The 18,397-nt window shown below is 41.6% G+C and overlaps 1 protein-coding gene across 1 annotated transcript in view; it reads left to right on the forward strand.

Annotated features, from left to right (window-relative positions):
- Corin (corin serine peptidase) overlaps window positions 1-18,397 on the forward strand; it is a 241,111-nt gene that overhangs the window by 189,150 nt on the left and 33,564 nt on the right. Inside the window, exon 10 of the mRNA XM_067155129.2 lies at window positions 9,979-10,101. Within this exon, the coding sequence (XP_067011230.2) occupies window positions 9,979-10,101 (123 nt within the window). The remainder of the gene's footprint in view (window positions 1-9,978; window positions 10,102-18,397) is intronic.

Raw genomic sequence — 18,397 nt, forward strand, 5'->3', positions numbered from 1 at the left:
TGTATGTGCAGAGTTGCCGCCGCTGCGTTGTTTTCTTGCTCAAGGTCTGGCAGTCATCCTATTATTTCTATCTTAGTGTATTATTGTTGTTTTTATGAAAATAGGCACAATAAAAAAAACACTTATTTCAGTAATATATGTGTTACATTTTCCTCATTTTATAATGAATCCCCCCTGGTCAATTTTAGTGGGGGGGGGACCTTTGCGATAAAATCATCGGTTGGGGGGAAATCCTCCCTTCCCCCACTGCGATTTCGCATCCTGATAAATAGCACCTACAGGAAAAGACTATAAATACAAATAGATCATTACTCGAACAGATAAAACACGTGAAAATGAAATTTCTACTAACAATCTAGAAGAGTTCGCGTTGCTAATAGATTCAATTTCTCGTAAGGAAGGAAAAATCCTACAAAGGAAATACACCAACAATTTCTGAGTTACTATCGGCACTGTCGTCGTCTATTGGGATTTCACTCTCGCTTGACCGTAACGAGATAATAACGTCTTCAACATAATCGTCTGTGATACTTCTCTCCCAAGCTTCACTTTATCTCGGATTGTCTCTCACAATCTTGCTCCAGTTTCCCCACACTTACACTTCCCAAAGAAGTTTTTCCAACTTCCGGAACTGTTAAGAGTCGGTTATTCGAAGTTACACAATCCTTAACTTGGGCCCAAATCAGCTGTATGGCGTTAAAATGGCAATGGTATGGTGGAAAGCGAACAACTTTAGGCCCATGCCACCTGGCTAATTCACCCACCACATAAACTGTGTACTAGGCCTTGTTTTGTTTCACAAGATGCATGAGATCTCCCCACTTCCCCTTGCTCATGTCATCGCGAACCGAAATATTATGCTCCTTCAACCACTCGATCAACTCATTATTTCTAGTCGTCATTGCTGGTGCTTTGTCAAGAATGACCGAGTGAGCTAACAAAGACCGCGGAAAGAACTGAGCACAATACAACACACAGCTGATAGCACGTGTTTACAGTAAACAGCAGATCGACAACACTGCTAACCGGCCCTAGAGTCTAACGCGCTCTCTCGGAGAGCTCGCCTGCCTATAATTGGCTGCTTATGCATTCGCGTAGCCTCCGCCAAAAGGCAGCACTCAAATGTCAAGTCGAAACTCATAAAAACTGAACAGCAGCTAAAAGAATATCATACAGAATTAAAAATACTATATATTACAACTTTCACCTGCGATCTAATAGTCAATTTTTAGAAGAAATAAGAAATCCTGGTTAGAAATATTCCGCGCTATAAATGTGCGTGCTCTAATTGCGTCCTTGCGCATGTGCGAGCCGAAATTTCAACGAAAACACGAAAAGTTTCATTCATAAAAGTTAAAGATGTGTTCAAAGTATGAAGGATTTCACGGCTGGTGTCAATATAATAAAAATCTTCCGGGCTATTATGCCGTGGTCCACTCCTCTCATTCCTTCCAGATGTTTCGACTACTTCTGCGGTAGTTATCTTCTGTGGCGTCGTCTAGATACTCTCTCCTGTATTCCAGCGGTCACCAGCGGAATGTTCCGAGCTGTCAGTGGAGAGATGGGGTGGAATGACCTTAATACACCAGACGCTGGAATTTCAGACGACAAACCAGGGCAAATATTCATGTATAGAAAGAAGGACTGGAATAATTTACCAAGGAAGATGTTCGATAAATTTGCAACTTGTCTATACAGGATGGTCCACTTAAAATTTTCTCCGCAAATATATCTGGAACAATAAGAGATATTGAAAAATGACTTTCACGGGCATTAACACTTTTTTCATCCCTCTTGATAACAGTGCAAATAACATTAAGTACAGTGCCTGTCGCATCGTAGTACGGCAATCGTATCGCGAGTAAGAGAACCATGAGGTTCGCGCTTGAATCTCGGGATGTAATTGACCTATTGCGATAAAACAAACGCCATTCCTTATGTGATTTTTCATGTTAACGACTGCGCAAGAAATACTACAGGGTGTCCATTTTAAAAAACGTAAGTTTATGTTGAAAATAATATTTTCTTACGTTTTTGATTGGCTCATAGTATTTACTTTAATTAGCCCCTTCCCTGCCTTCATTCCCATTAAAGTAATTTTCAATATTCTTCGTTATCCCAGATATATTTGCGGTGAAAATTTTAAGTGGGCCACCCTGTATAATATATAAAAATGGATGTTTGTATGTATGTCTCGAATGGACTCAAAAACTACTGGAGCGATCTGGCTGAAAATTTCCCAACTTGTTCTTATTACTTCTGGGAGGGTTTATGGGGTCGTTTGAAAGAAATCTGATGGGTAGTTCGGCATAGGGGTGAGAAGGGTGAAAAAAATAGGGGAAGGTAAGTAAACCGCGGGTTGCATAACCAACAGTATGTGAAGATTATTATGTGTTTCTTAAAACTATCTTCTTTTTCCTCTCTGTAAACGGTATGTAAAAATGAAAAGTCCAAGTTCAGTCTCCATGGCATAGGAGGGGGGGGGGGGGGAGAAGTAGTGAAGAAAGAAAATGTCGCGAATCACAGAGATTACGGATGAATGTGTGTGTATGTTTCGGCATATCTCTCAATGAAATTAGTTACACATTTAACTTCAGGGGCCCACAGACATACAATATCATTGCACAACAATCGGGTTTGTGCAATAAATAGAATAGTGTGGAGATAATATTGCTGGTTGTGCAATACATTGTGCAAAAGCGGTCATAGACGTGCAATATGCGTGGCAATATGTAGTCAGTCCATGCCGGTATTTTGTTTGGTGAACACACTTTTCTGTATCACGAAGCCGCTTCACTTCCGTCCGGAAGTTTGTACGCAGAGAACTGATTTTTTTTTTTTAAATAACTTCTTGCTTGTCGGCGTTCGGGTATTTTTCGCGATATTTCTCAATAAGCACCTCGTTCTGTTCACCTTTTCAAATGCGATTACTGTAATCTTTTATCTTAACGTCCCATAGAGCCGGAAGGCTTCGATAAGCTCAAAAATAAACTTTTTCACCACCTGTTTGTCTGCCATCACGATACGTTCTCCTCTACTTGTTGATACCAACTGGCGGGAGCACGCGATATTCCACAATACTGCCAACACACGGCACAGTATTTTGCGATTTGCGCAATATATTTCAAACTTTTTTTTTTTGATTTCGTACAATATATTCCACAATCCTTCAATATTAAATACACACTATCAATTATATTGAACAAACCCCGATTTTGCGCAATAATATTGCACGTCTATGGGCCCCATTACTATCTAGAAAAATTACTGTAGGGGCAAGAAACCCCTAGCACCCTAAAGGAGGGGTGAAATGTAAAAATCCGAAAAATGACCGATATAAGTTTATAGTCTTTAGTGTAGCTGAGATGAACCGTGACGCTCTGGGTGCCCTTTGAGCCAACGTTCATTCCCAATCGGGATGGGGGTTAGAAGGGGTGAAAGGAATGTTCAAAATGACCGAGATCGTGGATATACGGGTGCATGTTCCAGCATAGCTCTCAACCAAACATGATACTCACATGACTTACTGTTCGTGAAAGAAAACTGTAGTGTAAGACACCCCTACGGACGGGGTGGAAATAGGCTGAAATATTAAAAGAATAGAAAACGACTAACATTAGAAGTGAAAACGATGTATATTAATAAATATCGTTTTTATTTTGCATGTCATTAAACGGTTTCGAAACGTCTAACGCGGTTGAATTAATAAACGCGGGCACCTGCTAGTTTTAAATAATTTAAGAGGTGAGCCAGTCACAGGGAATCTACCACCTGAGCGACAGTCTAATTTGATAACGCTGTTCGTGTGTCCCTCTTTTGAGCAAGTAGGAGGCCGGGAGCAACAGGCAAGTAACCTGTTTTCATTAGAGCGCGCTAGAGACGTGACAGTCTGGGTTATTGCGGCCCAAGGCAAGGCCACTCAAGTGACAGGTCGCAATTGACTGTGCTCTTCAATACAGGCTCGAGCTCACCTCACAGATATGCCCTAAACTGTTTTGCGGAAGTACGACTCGTTTGATTTTGGCATATTTTATGTCCATGCATTTTGATGCTTATTTATTGCACGTAACGTCCTTTGCTTTTGTCTTTATTTTTATGTTTATGTTTCGTAGATCTAGAGAAAGCATATGACAGGGTACCGAGAGAAAAGATGTTCGCCATACTGGGGGACTATGGGATTAAGCGTAGGTTATTAAAATCAATCAAAGACATTTATGTTGACAATTGGACTGCAGTGAGAATTGATGGTAGAATGAGTTCTTGGTTCAGTGTACTTACAGGGATTAGACAAAGCTGTAATCTTTCACCCTTGTTGTTCGTAGTTTATATGGATCATCTGCCGAAAGTTATAAAGTGGCAGGGAGGGATTCAGTTAGGTGGAAATGTAATAAGCAGTCTGATCTATGCTGACGACTTGGTCTTAATGGCACATTGTGCCGAAAGCCTGCAGTCTAGTGTCTTGCAACTTGAAAATAGGTGCAATGAAAATTAGCCTTCCGAAAACTGAACTGATGTCAGTACGTAGGTAAGAAATTCAATAGAATTGAATGTCAGATTGGTGATACAAAGCTATAACAGGTAGATAATTTCAATTATTTAGGATGTGTGTTCTCCCAGGATGGTAATATAGTAAGTGAGATTGAATTAAGGTGTAGTAAAGCTAATGCAGTGAGCTCGCAGTTTCGATGAACAGTATTCTGTAAGAAGCAAGTCAGCTCCCAGATGAAACTATCCTTACATCGGGCTGTTTTCAGACCAACTTTGCTTTACGGGAGCGAAATCTGGGTGGACTCAGGATATATTATTCATAAGTTAGAAGTAACAGACATGAAAATAGCGAGGATGATTGCTGGTAAAAACAGGTGGGAGCAATGGCAGGAGGGTACTCGGAATGAGGAGATAAAGGCTAAGTTAGGAATGAACTCGATGGATGAAGCTGTACGTATAAACCGGCTTCGGTGGTGGGGTCATGTGAGGCGAATGGAGGGGGATAGGTTACCTAGGAGAATAATGGACTCTCTTATGGAGGGTAAGAAAAGTAGAGGGAGGCCAAGACGACGATGGTTAGACTCATTTTCTAACGATTTAAAGATAACAGATATAGAACTAAATGAGGCCACGGCACTAGTTGCAAATGGAGGATTGTGGCGACGTTTAGTAAATTTACAGAGGCTTGCAGACGGAACGCTGAAAAGCATAACGGTCTATAAAGATCATGTATGTTTTATGATACAATGATATCTGGAGACAGACTTTCTTTTAGGAGATTGGTCTGCTTTTGAGCTTTCCGAATGTTACGAGTTATACGGGGTACGAAATCGCGGGGGTTCCCCCTTCCCCACGACGATTTTATCCCACTAAAATTGCCCGGGGAGATCAATCAATCAATCACTACTGATCCGCATTTAGGGCAGTCGCCCAGGTGGCAGATTCCCTACTGTTGTTTTCCTAGCCTTTTCTTAAATGATTGCAAAGAAAATGGAAATTTATTGAACATCTCCCTTGGTAAGTTATTCCAATCCCTAACTCCCCTCCCTATAAACGAATATTTGCCCCAATTTATCCTCTTGAATTCCAACTTTATCTTCATATTGTGATCTTTCCTACTTTTAAAGACACCATCCAAATTTATTCGTCTACTGATGTCCTCCCACGCCATCTCTCCACTGACTGCTCGGAACATACCACTTAGTCGAGCAGCTCGTCTCCTTACTCCCAAGTCTTTCCAGCCCAAACTTTGCAATATTTTTGTAACGCTATTCTTTTGTCGAAAATCGCCCAGAACAAATCGAGCTGCTTTTCTTTGGATTTTTTTCCAGTTCCTGAATCAAGTAATCCTGGTAAGGGTCCCATACACTGGAACCATACTCTAGTTGGGGTCTCACCAGAGAAAAATAAGCTCTCTCCTTTACATCCTTACTACAACCCCTAAATACTCTCATAACCATGTGCAGAGATCTGTAACCTTTATTTACAATCATATTTATGTGATTACCCCAATGAAGATCTTTCCTTATATTAATACCTAGGTATTTACAATGATCCCCAAAGGGAACTTTCACCCCATCAACGCAATAATTAAACCTGAGAGGACTTTTCCTATTTGTGAAACTCACAACCTGACTTTTATCCCCGTTTATCATCATACCATTGCCTACCGAGCTCGATAGCTGCAGTCGCTTAAGTGCGGCCAGTATCCAGTATTCGGGAGATAGTAGGTTCGAACCCCACTGTCGGCAGCCCTGAAAATGGTTTTCCGTGGTTTCCCATTTTCACTCCAGGCAAATGCTGGGGCTGTACCTTAATTAAGGCCACGGCCGCTTCCTTCCCACTCCTAGCCCTTCCCTGTCCCATCGTCGCCATAAGACCTGTCTGTGTCGGTGCGACGTAAAGCAAATAGCAAAAAAACAAAAAAAAAATACCATTGCCTACTGTCCATCTCACAACATTATCGAGGTCATTTTGCAGTTACTCACAATCTTGTAACTTATTTATTACTCTGTACAGAATAACATCATCTGTGAAAAGACTTATCTCTGATTCCACTTCTTTACACATATCAATTGATATATATAAGAAAACATAAAGGCCCAATAATACTGCCTTGAGGAATTCTCCTCTTAATTTTTACAGGGACAGATAACGCTTGACCTACTCTAATTCTCTGAGTTCTATTTTTTAGAAACAGAGCCACCCATTCAGTCACTCTTTTGTCAAGTCCAATTGCACTCATTTTTGCCAGTAGTCTCCCCTGATCTACCCTATCAAATGCCTTAGACAGGTCAATCGCGATACAGTCCATTTGACCTCCTGAATCCAGGATATCTGCTATATCTTGCTGGGATCCTACAAGTTGGGCTTCAGTGGAATAACCTTTCCTAAACCCAAACTGCCTTCTATCAAACCAGTTATTAATTTTGCAAACATGTCTTATATAATCAGAAAGAATGCTTTCCCAAAGCTTACATACAATGCATGTCAAACTGACTGGCCTGTAATTTTCAGCTTTATGTCTATCACCCTTTCCTTTATATACAGGGGCTACTATAGCGACTCTCCATTCATTTGGTAAAGTTCCTTCATGCAAACAATAATCAAACAAGTACTTCAGATATGGTACTATATTCCAGCCCATTGTCTTAAGTATATCCCCCGAAACCTTATCAATTCCAGCTGCTTTTCTAGTTTTCAAATTTTGTATCTTATTGTAAATGTCATTGCTGCCATAGGTATATTTTAATACTTCTTTAGTATTAGTCACCTCCTCTATCTGGACATTATCCTTGTAACCAACAATCTTTACATACTGCTGACTGAATACTTCTGCCTTTTGAAGATCCTCGCATACACACTCCCCTTGATCATTAATTATTCCTGGAATGTCCTTCCATCGTGCATTATAAAATAATGAGGAAAATCTAGATCACATATATTACTGAAATTAATGTATTTTACAGTGCATATTTTCATAAAAACATCAGCAATAGTACACATAATATAGAAATAATAGAATGACTGCCAGACCTTGAGCAATAAAGCAACTCCGCACCTGTTCATGCTTCACTCTGGCAAGTCCATCTGACACCCAGGTAATAATATACCTTCCTTCCTGTACTTGAGAGGGTATGTTTCCGTTAGGTAGCCAATAGGACAATATTCACTGAAGGAGTGTACAAACGGAATGACTTTCCAACGTTCATCATTCTTGTTTGGAGCCTGCGTGGCTCAGGCGACAGCGCGCCGGCCTCTTACCGCTGGGTTCCGTGGTTCAAATCCCGGTCACTGCATGTTAGATTTGTGCTGGACAAAGCGGAGATGGGACAGGTATTTCTCCGGGTACTCCGGTTTTTCACGTCATCTTTCATTCCAACAACACTCTCCAATATCATTTCATTCCATCTGTCATTCATTAATCATTGCCCCAGATGAATCCGACAGGCTTCGACAGCCGGCACAGTTCCTATCCTCGCCGCTAGATGCGGCTTCATTCATTTCATTCCTGACCCGGTCGAACAATTGGAAACAGGCTGTGAATTTTCATTTTCATCATTCTTGTCATAACAACAGAATTTAAACAAAAAATGTTTAATTTCACATTTTTCTGGACGAGGGGGTAATGTACTTCCTGGAGAATTATACCCCTCCTCCCTCGCCGCGAATTGCCAGAAATAAACACTAGTAGTTAAGTCCTACGATCATTCTCCTCACCACCGCCATTTCTGTCTAATTTCGCAGCCTACGAGTTAAGATTGCTAGGTCGTCTGCAAGTGCTAGACAATCTTACTCTAATTTTCCTCTGCCTATTGTTTGATTAATTTTCAGGATTAATTTTCGATTGTGTCCGCCTCTGTGGTGTAGTGGTTCATGTGATTAGCTGCCACCCCCCAAAGTTCCGGGTTCGATTGCCCCAATCAGCCTCGGGAGGTCAACTGAGTAGAAGGAGGTTCGATTCCCCCACTCGGCCTCGAAGTGGTTTTCCGTGGTTTTCCACTTCTCCTCCGGGTAATTGCCGGGATGGTACCTAACTTGAGGCCACGGCCGCTTCCTTCCCTCTTCTTTGTCTATCCCTTCCGATCTTCCAATCCCCCTACAAGGCCCATGTTGAGCATAGCAGGTGCGGCCGCCTGGGCGAGTTACTGGCCCCCCTTCCCATTTGTATCCCCAATCCAAAGACTCACGCTCCAGGACACTGCCCTTGAGGCGGTAAAGGTGGGATCTCTCGCTGCATCCGAGGGAAAAACCAACTCTGGAGCGTAAACGGATAAAGAAAGAAGGAAAGAAAAAAATAATTTTCACCAACGTAATACTAAATCAAAAAGAATAATGGTCAGAGTGCGCCTCTTCGTCTACTTTTGTTTTGATTGTTAAGGCATCTGAAATTTTAACCGTGATTTTAACTTTTAACTTGTGTCTGTCTCTGTGTTTGGAAGTCTAGACCTTATTCTTTCAGTATATGGGACAGTGTTTCGCGAGCAATTGAGTCATAAGATATTTTGGAGTCAAAGGATGTGTCAATGGCGTCTTAGAACGGTGCGGCAATCCAACTGATGAGCCGACTGCTACACTGGGGCGAAACGTTGGTAAATTTCTAAATTGAGATAGTTCTAAAGAGCTTAAATGTTTGAATTTCTTTTATGTCTGAAATTTAGCTTGAATTTCAGGATTTTCTCTAGGAAAACAATAATGACACTCGCTTACAATGTGAGGAATGGTGGTATGTTGTGACGAACACAGACACTAGGTCGCCAAACCAGAAGAATTAACCATACGTGAGTAAAGTGCTCGGATCGGTCGGGAATCGGGGCCTTTTGGCGGAGGCTACGTGAATTAATAAACAGCCAATTATAGGCAGCCGATCGCTCCAATAGAGCGCGAACGAGTTCCGGTTACCAGTGTTGTCGATCTGTTGTTTACTGTAACCACGTGCTACCAGCTGTGTGTTGTATTGTGCTCAGTTCTTTTCTCGGTCTTTTTCAGTTCACTCGGCCATTCTTAACAAAGCACCAATAATGGCCGCTAGAAATAATGTGTTGATCGAGTGGTTGAAGGAGCACAATATTTCGGTTCGCGACTCTGGCTTATCCAGGGAGATTGGAAGACTTCCTATCACCAATAGCGGAAGCACTACAGGGGATTCAAAAGTTGGACATTCAGATATGATAACAGATAACACTAAAGTCTGGAATGAATCAATGTTTTTTGTGTATATATTTTAGTATATTATGTATATAATTTCCTTGCCATACGCTAATAATAATAATAATACCACCGAAACACGTTATAGTGAATACATATGGTCAGCGTTAGGAAGGATATCAACCGTAAAACTGGACCAAATCCATAGGCCAAATGCCCACCCCAATAAAGTGAGAAAAGGGTCAGGGAGATGAGGTGGGGGGCAACATAATAATGAAATAAACTTCCTGGAATTCAATTGCACTTCTTTTGAGGTCTGACTTATGCTTATTCCATTCGCAGCATGCAAGGCAGGCTTCCAGTGCGACGCTAAACGCTGTATCCCCGCCGACTGGCGCTGCGACGGCCATTTGGACTGTGAAGATCGCACAGACGAGCTCAACTGTCACAAATGCGAGAAGGAAGGTAAGATTGACATGTTTCTATATTCTGCATGCACTCTATCAATATTTGCATTGCCTCAATACCGAGTCCACAGTCATGGAGCCATCTTTGGAGGAAGAAGTCACTCTTGATGAAAACGTAAGTATTTTCCCTACACTAAATTCGCATAGATTGATTTAGTACGCATACACAGTACATAAAGAGTTATTTTAATGAAGTGCCTGTCAGTAATCACTACTTCTGGTTTTATTTTAGGCGAAAAATGGAGGAACATTTAGGTACGAAATATAAACATGTCGAGAGAGGAACTGAATTTTTGTCTTACATTGATTCTCCAACTCCTGGCGGAAGAAAAACGATATTACATTTACTTCAGAATGAATACTGGAAGTTTTGATGAAATTCTGAGAGCTATCAGGAACGATATCAGTAAATGTCTCGCCGGGCTGAGTGGCTCAGACGGTTAAGGCGCTGGCCTTCTAACCCCAACTTGGCAGGTTCGATCCTGGCTCAGTCCGGTGGTATTTGAAGGTGCTCAAATACGACAGCCCCGTGTCGGTAGATTTACTGGCACGTAAAAGAACTCCTGCGGGACTAAATTCCGGCACCTCGGCGTCTCCGAAGACCTTAAAAAGTAGTTAGTGGGACGTAAAACAAATAACATTATTAGTAAATGTCTCACTGTATTTATTTATTTATTTATTTATTTATTTATTTATTTATTTATTTATTTATTTATTTATTTTTGCTAGGGGCTTTACGTCACACCGACACAGATAGGTCTTATGGCGACGATGGGATAGGAAAGGCCTAGGAGTTGGAAGGAAGCGGCCGTGGCTTTAATTAAGGTACGGTGGTGGTGGTGATTATTGTTTCAAGAGGAAGTACAACTAGGCAACCATCCCCTATATAACACTAATCATAGGGAAAAATGGAAGGGATCCGACACTTCGAAGAATGAACATATCGGCCAAAGGAAGACAAGGGCCACGAAGGGCGTGAAAATGAAAGACTTCCTAGCCCTTGCAAACCTAATAGCGTCGGGGTCGGAAAAGAACAAGAGTTGACCAAGGGAGGTCGTATGGGATAGATGAATGTGAGGAGCCTGGCACAAGTAAGTGGAAGCAATGCCAGGACTCAGCTAAGGGCCTCGTGGTCGCCAACCCACACTCCAAAGTTCAGAGCCCCTGGGGCACCTTTTAGTCGCCTTCTACGACAGGCAGGGGATATCGTGGGTGTTATTCTACCGCCCCCACCCACAGGGGGTTAATTAAGGTACAGCCCCAACATTTGCCTGGTGTGAAAATGGGAAACCACGGAAAACCATCTTCAGGGCTGCCAATAGTGGGATTCGAACCTACTATCTCCCGGATGCAAGCTCACAGATTATTATTATTATTATTATTATTATTATTATTATTATTATTATTATTATTATTATTATTATTATTATTATTATTATTATACATAATTCGCTGGGGCCATCAAGGACCACGTTAAGTCTTGTTGCATTTGACACTGAACTTGGCCTTCTTTAGAGCCCAAATTTCCCTCATTCTTTGTGAGTGGGCCAGCTTACGCTCCTCTGTCCAAGGGGCACCGTGTCTTCTCTTTTGGTTGCTCGTCTCGGTTTAGCCCGTTCGTCAATATTTTCTTGCGGAAGAGATCTCTGTCAAGGGCGTCTTCAGCTGAGATATGTAGCATTTGCAGGTCTTCTTTGGTATTTCTAAACCAGGGAATTGTGGTTTTGGGGTTTGAATCAAAAAAGTGAAAGATCTCTTTAGTTTTCTTTCGTCCACTCTTTTCAGATGACCGTAAAACCGTGCCCGTCTTTTTCTGATTGTGTCAGTAATTTTCTCCATTTTGTTGTAGACTTCCTCGTTGGATCTCTTTTGATGGATTCCATTTCTGTACTTTGATCCCAAGATTCCTCTCACAATTTTGCGCTCTTTTTTCTCCAGTTCTTCAAGGAGTCCTTTGTTGGCATTTAGAGACAGAGTTTCGGCTGCATATAGAACTATTATTATTATTATTATTATTATTATTATTATTATTATTATTATTATTATTATTATTATTATTATTATTATTATTAGATGGCAACTTGACTTCGATGCACAGCTTTGGGACTTGTGTTTTCGACTGCCGAGTAATGTGCTCCTGTTTGACTGAATAGCCCTCACACCAACCTCACAGATACGCAGCTCAACACCACGCTACGTCCTATCACCGGCACAATAATGTCTACACCCACATGTTGTCTACCTATTCTCAGCGATACCTTCCCACCAGATATTACACGTAAAAACGCTCCCCTCGGTGAGTTCAAGAAAATAATGGGTAATCCCCAGTTACCAATACATAGTGATATCGCTGATGTCCATCTGAATCGTCTATTTTATTTATTTATTTATTTATTTATTTATTTATTTATTTATTTATTTATTTATTTATTTATTTATTTATTTATTTATTTATTTATTTATTTATTTTTTGCTGGTTGCTTTACGTCGCACCGACACAGATAGGTCTTATGGCGACGATGGGACAGGAAAGGGCTAGGAGTGGGAAGGAAGCGGCCGTGGCCTTAATTAAGGTACAACCCCAGCATTTGCCTGGTGTGAAAATGGGAAACCACGAAATACCATTTTCAGGGCTGCCCACAGTGGGGTTCGAACCTACTATCTCCCGAATACTGGATACTGGCCGCACTTAAGCGACTGCAGCTATTGAGCTCGGTCTGAATCGTCTAAGGTCTCAAAATCCACCAATAAGAACTGCAATAGAATTGAAGAATACCAACGTCAATATAACCCAGGAATGGCAGGAAAGACGAGATACTAGGCCTGAGTAAAATCTGTCACAAAATTGGTTCGTCGTTGCCACCTGGATTTGAGCTTCCTCGAAAAACCTGGTCTACTTTTATTTAGCGTATGGCTCATACAATCAAGTTGAGTACAGAAATAAATTATATACAGTACGTATTTACATACAATAAAACAATGAACAAGAAAAGACTGCTTACAACTGAATGTCAAGATCATTGATCCACTGTATTGCTTCTGGAGTTGCCATCAGAAAATCCACTTTGCTGCCTGTGTATGCCCGCGTTCCACACTCTCTGACAATATGGTGTATGGTTTGTCGTGCAGCTCCGCAGTCACACGCGGGTGTCGGCAACTTGTTCCATTTAAACAACCTGTCTCAGCATCTGCCATGGCCTGTTCTTATTCTGTTCAGACCAGACCATGTTTTACGTGGTAGTTTGGCATTCGAGAACATACTGTGCAGATGGATCTCCGTTGCTGCTTCCCACCGTCTTTTCCACTCTGTAGTAGGGTTGTAGCCTCTAGCAACCATGTCTAAGGCGTTACGTAAAGTTGGATGGCGTGAACGTAATCTGTTTTGGTTTATAGTTCGTAGATCTTCATGTACAGGTAGATTGGGGTTCCTTAAGATTTTATTAAATTCCTTGATGAGGTCGGTGGATCTGCGTAAATCAGATGGAATTATTCGAGATAAAAGCGGGAGCCAATGAGTTGGAGTAGGTCGAATTGTGCCAGTTATTATGTGCATAGTGGAATTCAATTCAGTATCAATGAGTCTTGTGTGATGACTGTTCATCCATACTGGAGCACAGTACTCAGCACTTGAATACACCAAGCCTAAAGTTGAAGACCGTAAAACGCTTGCCAAAGAACCCTAGGTAGTTCCACAAAGCTTATGAATGATGTTGTTACGTGTTTTCAGTTTCTGTGCGGTGTTCAGCAGATGTTGCTTGTAGGTTAGTGTTAGATCCAACGTTACTCCAAGATATGTAAAGTTCCAGTTGTGGTGAAGTATCCTGCCACAGAAACTCACGTTCAATTTAGTATTTGCTAAGTGACTGTTACATGGAAACAAGACACCTCCGTTTTATTGGTGCTGGGCTTGAGTCTCCAGTTCCTGAAGTAAGTTTCCAAATTGGACAAATCCCGTGTTAACATCTCTTCAGTTTTCTCCACCTGGTCTACTCTTAACAGGATACGATCGGGCCATGGTAACTGCGCAGATTTCCACTACAAATGGAACAGAATTGCTAAACCTAACTGCGACTGTTGTGCCTCTAAGCAGACCATCAAACATATTACCACCGACTGTCCAGAAAGAAAGTATAGTGGCGACATCAGTGATTTTGCTTGTGCGTTTCCAGAGACAATTAGTTACATAAACTACCTGGACGTCATAAAGATATAGTCTGCTTTCGAAAATCACAAGGTCGAATAGGATAGATGAAAGTGTGGAGCCTGGCACAAGCAAATGGAAGCAATGCCTGGACTCAGCTAAGGGTCTCGTAGTCGCCAACCCACTCTCCAAAGTTCAGAACCCCTGGGGCTCCTATTAGTCGCCTCTTACGACAGGCAGGGGATACCGTAGGTGTTATTCTACCGCCCCCAGCCACAGGGGAAGGAAGTACAAGGTCCGAATCTGTAAATTCAGAATTACAATACGTCAAGGTGAGTAGAAATTTAAAAAGGCTGTACAGAATGCAAACGAAGTTTAAAATAAAACGGGAAATTCACGTAATTTTATCATTTGGATGAGTTGTTCTCTGTTGCCGAACAATCTGGTCCTCTGGAAAATGAAAAGCAATATACACAACCGTCTTTTTTTCTCACCATTAAATTTTCCCTGAGTATTTTTCTAAGTCAACGGTTTCTTCGAGTTTCATTCACAGGAAAATAGAATGTCGGCATATATTCTCCTTTATAACAATTAATTTTGCAGCCGAAAACACAACCGCTATTAGACACTTTCAGTATGACTGATGAAATCCTGGAGCTTATGAATGAAAGGAGGAAATATAAAGGTAAAGACCCCGTTAAATACACAAAAAGATACGTAGAAAATGCAGAGAAGCAAAGGAATCCTGGATGTCTGACAAATGCAAGGAAATTGAGGAACTTCAGAAGAAGCATGATCACTTTAACCTATATAAAAAGGTGAAAGAGCTGAGTGGTCTACAAAAGAAGCGATGCGGGCAAATATTAAGGAACACAAACAATGAGATTATTTTAGGAGTTGAATAAAAACTTAAAAGATGGAAGGAATACGTCGAATATCTCTTCAATGATGACAGAGATGATCCTCCACCACCTGACGAAAGAATCAATGAAGCCAGTCCTGAAATAACAAAGAGTGAAGTATTGAATGCCATTAAACTTCAGAAGAATGGTAAAGCTACCGGTTCAGACAGAATTTACGCCGAAGTTGTTAAAGTTATAGCTGAACAGGACTCAACCGGCCTCAGTCTACTAACATCGTTGTTCAACATCATCTATACATCAGGAAAGATACCTTCTGACTGGCTGAGATCAACTTTCATACCAATACCGAAGAAGCAGAACTCCTCCCAGTGTGATGATTACCGTATGATTAGTTTGATGTCCCATGTCCTCAAAATATTTCTGCGAATCATACACACCCGGATTTACAATAAATGTGAATCTTATATGGATCAGACCCAGTTTGGCTTCCGAAATGGGGTCGGGACACGTGAAGCACTCTTCTCCTTAAATGTACTAGTACAGAGGTGCAGGGACATGAATGTCGATGTATATACTTGTTTTATTGACTACAAAAAAGCCTTCGACTCTGTGAAACATGAAAAGATGATAGAGATATTAAGATCGACTGGTATTGACCAATGCGATTTACGCATTATCAGCGCACTGTACTGGAATCAAACCGCAGATGTCAAAATCGACCAAAGAACATCAGAAGCGTCTACAATCAGAAAAGGTGTTCGTCAGGGTTGTGTGCTGTCACCTCTCTTATTCAACATTTATTCTGAGGCAATATTTAAGGAGGTATTGTTGGAGGCAAACAGCGGGATAGTTATAAATGGACAGGCAATTAACAATATCAGGTACGCAGATGATACTGTTGTCATAGCAAATGAATTACCTGTGCTCCAACGCATGATAGACAAATTAGTCCAGCGCAGTGAAGAGTTTGGCCTGTTTGTCAACGCTTCCAAGACCAAAGTTGTAGTCTTCTCTAACAGAAAAATTCCAGCAACCCTGTCAATAAACGGCAGTAAGATTGAACAAGTATCCTCCTTCAAATACTTGGGTACTGTGCCAGATGAGGAATGTGATTCCAAGAGGGATATAAAATCTAGAATAGAACAGGCCAGGAGGCAATTTTTTAGCATGAAACAGCTATCTACAAAATCGGACCTAAGTGTGCAATTAAGAATGCGAATGATTCGGTGCTATGTATTCTCCATTTTTCTCTTTGGATGTGAAAGCTGGACCCTTGACCAAAATCTAGAAAAAAAAAATTTTGCTTTTGAAATGTATCTATATCGCCGCCTACTCCGAATACCGTGGGTGCTGAAAATTCAAATGACGAAGTCCTTCATCGCATGAAGAAACAAAAAGAACTATTACTTACTGTTAAAAAAAGAAAAACCCAATATCTAGGGCACATTATGAGAGGCGAGAAGTACCAGCTATTACAACTCATCATTGAAGGTAAAATACAGGGGAAAAGGTCTGTTGGCAGGAGGAAGAATTCATGGCTGAAGGACATCCGAAGATGGCACAACTGCACTTCAGAAGATGCTTTCCATGCTGCAACATCACGTCCAGAGCTGGCTATGTGGACCGCCAACCTCCGCTAGGAGAAGGTGCCTCAAGAAGAAGTATTCACTCACACAACCACAAAGCATAACTACAAAGATGAGGCTCCGAAACAGCAATCCTGTTTCTCTTAAGAATCGGAAGAAACGCAGGCAGTGAGAAAAAAAAAATGATATATTTATAGAAAATATACGTGAAAATATCACTAGTAACTCTCCCCCCTTTACCTCCCGACCAACAATATCAGCTCATTTTGTTTTCCAAGCCCCTACCTGAGGGCCTGGCAGTGGTCTAACCAAACCAGTCCAATGGGGCAAATCCAACGAGCTGTAATGCATTTAATTCACTCGCCGAAGTTGAGTTTTGCGCGTGTTGTCATACTGGCAAGATCACCAGTGCCACTTAATTCCTATGAGAACCAGTCATATCAAAGGCATTTCAGTGTTGTTATTTCGTATTTTTACCTATCTGACACATGGTATCACTCGGTAGTCCAGATACTTTTAATCGCAGTAACTTAAAAAGATTCGGAATTATGCGATCAAATAACCCTCTATTACACTTTTGTTTTTGCTAGTTGCTTTACGTCGCACCGACACAGATAGGTCTTATGGCGACGATGGGACAGGGAGGGGCTAGGAGTGAGAAGGAAGCGGCCGTGGCCTTAATTGAGGTACAGCCCCAACATTTGCCTGGTGTGAAAATGGGAAACCACGGAAAACCACCTTCAGGGCTGCCGACAGTGGGGTTCGAACTCACTATCTCCCGAATACTGGATACTGGCCGCACTTAAGCGACTGCAGCTATCGAGCTCGGTCCTCTATTACACAGTATCAAATTTAATTTATTTCAAATTCTATGGGGGAGGGGTCACTGGGGGTTTAGAACACCCCCCGCACCCATGGATTTTTACATACATACATACATACATACATACATACATAATTATAGACCGTTATGCCTTTCAGCGTTCAGTCTGCAAGCCTCTGTGAATTTACTAACCGCCGCCACAATCCTCTATTTGTAACTAGCTCTGTGGCCTCATTTAGTTCTATACCTCTTATCTTTAAATCGTTAGAAACTGAGTCTAGCCATCGTCGTCTTGGTCTCCCTCTACTTCTCTTACCCTCCATAACAGAGTCCACCATTTCCCAGTTTCTGTTTTCACTAGTACGTTATTCTGTTGTCGTTACTCGGTAACAGTTATTTTTGTCCTCGTTACATTTGTTTTGTTTTTTTTGTTTTTTTTTTTGCTAGGGGCTTTACGTCACACCGACACAGATAGGTCTTATGGCGACGATGGGACAGGGAAGGGCTAGGAGTGAGAAGGAAGCGGCCGTGGCCTTAATTGAGGTACAGCCCCAACATTTGCCTGGTGTGAAAATGGGAAACCACGGAAAACCACCTTCAGGGCTGCCGATAGTGGGATTCGAACCTACTATCTCCCGGATGCAAGCTCACAGCCGCGCGCCTCTACGCGCACGGCCAACTCGCCCGGTCGTTACATTTGTAACAGTGACAGGCATGTAACTGTGACAAAGTAACTGCTACGTTATTTTTCAGCCATATCTACTGCAGAGAGATTTGCAATTTAATCCAGGCTTTCGGCACGCAATCTAGTGATTAGACATTGTATAGGCCTACCACCACCTCTCCTAACATGCCGGCCAAAATTCTGATGGTGAACATGT

Source organism: Anabrus simplex, chromosome 10 (genome assembly GCF_040414725.1).
Source record: "Anabrus simplex isolate iqAnaSimp1 chromosome 10, ASM4041472v1, whole genome shotgun sequence".
NCBI classification, from domain to species: domain Eukaryota; kingdom Metazoa; phylum Arthropoda; class Insecta; order Orthoptera; family Tettigoniidae; genus Anabrus; species Anabrus simplex.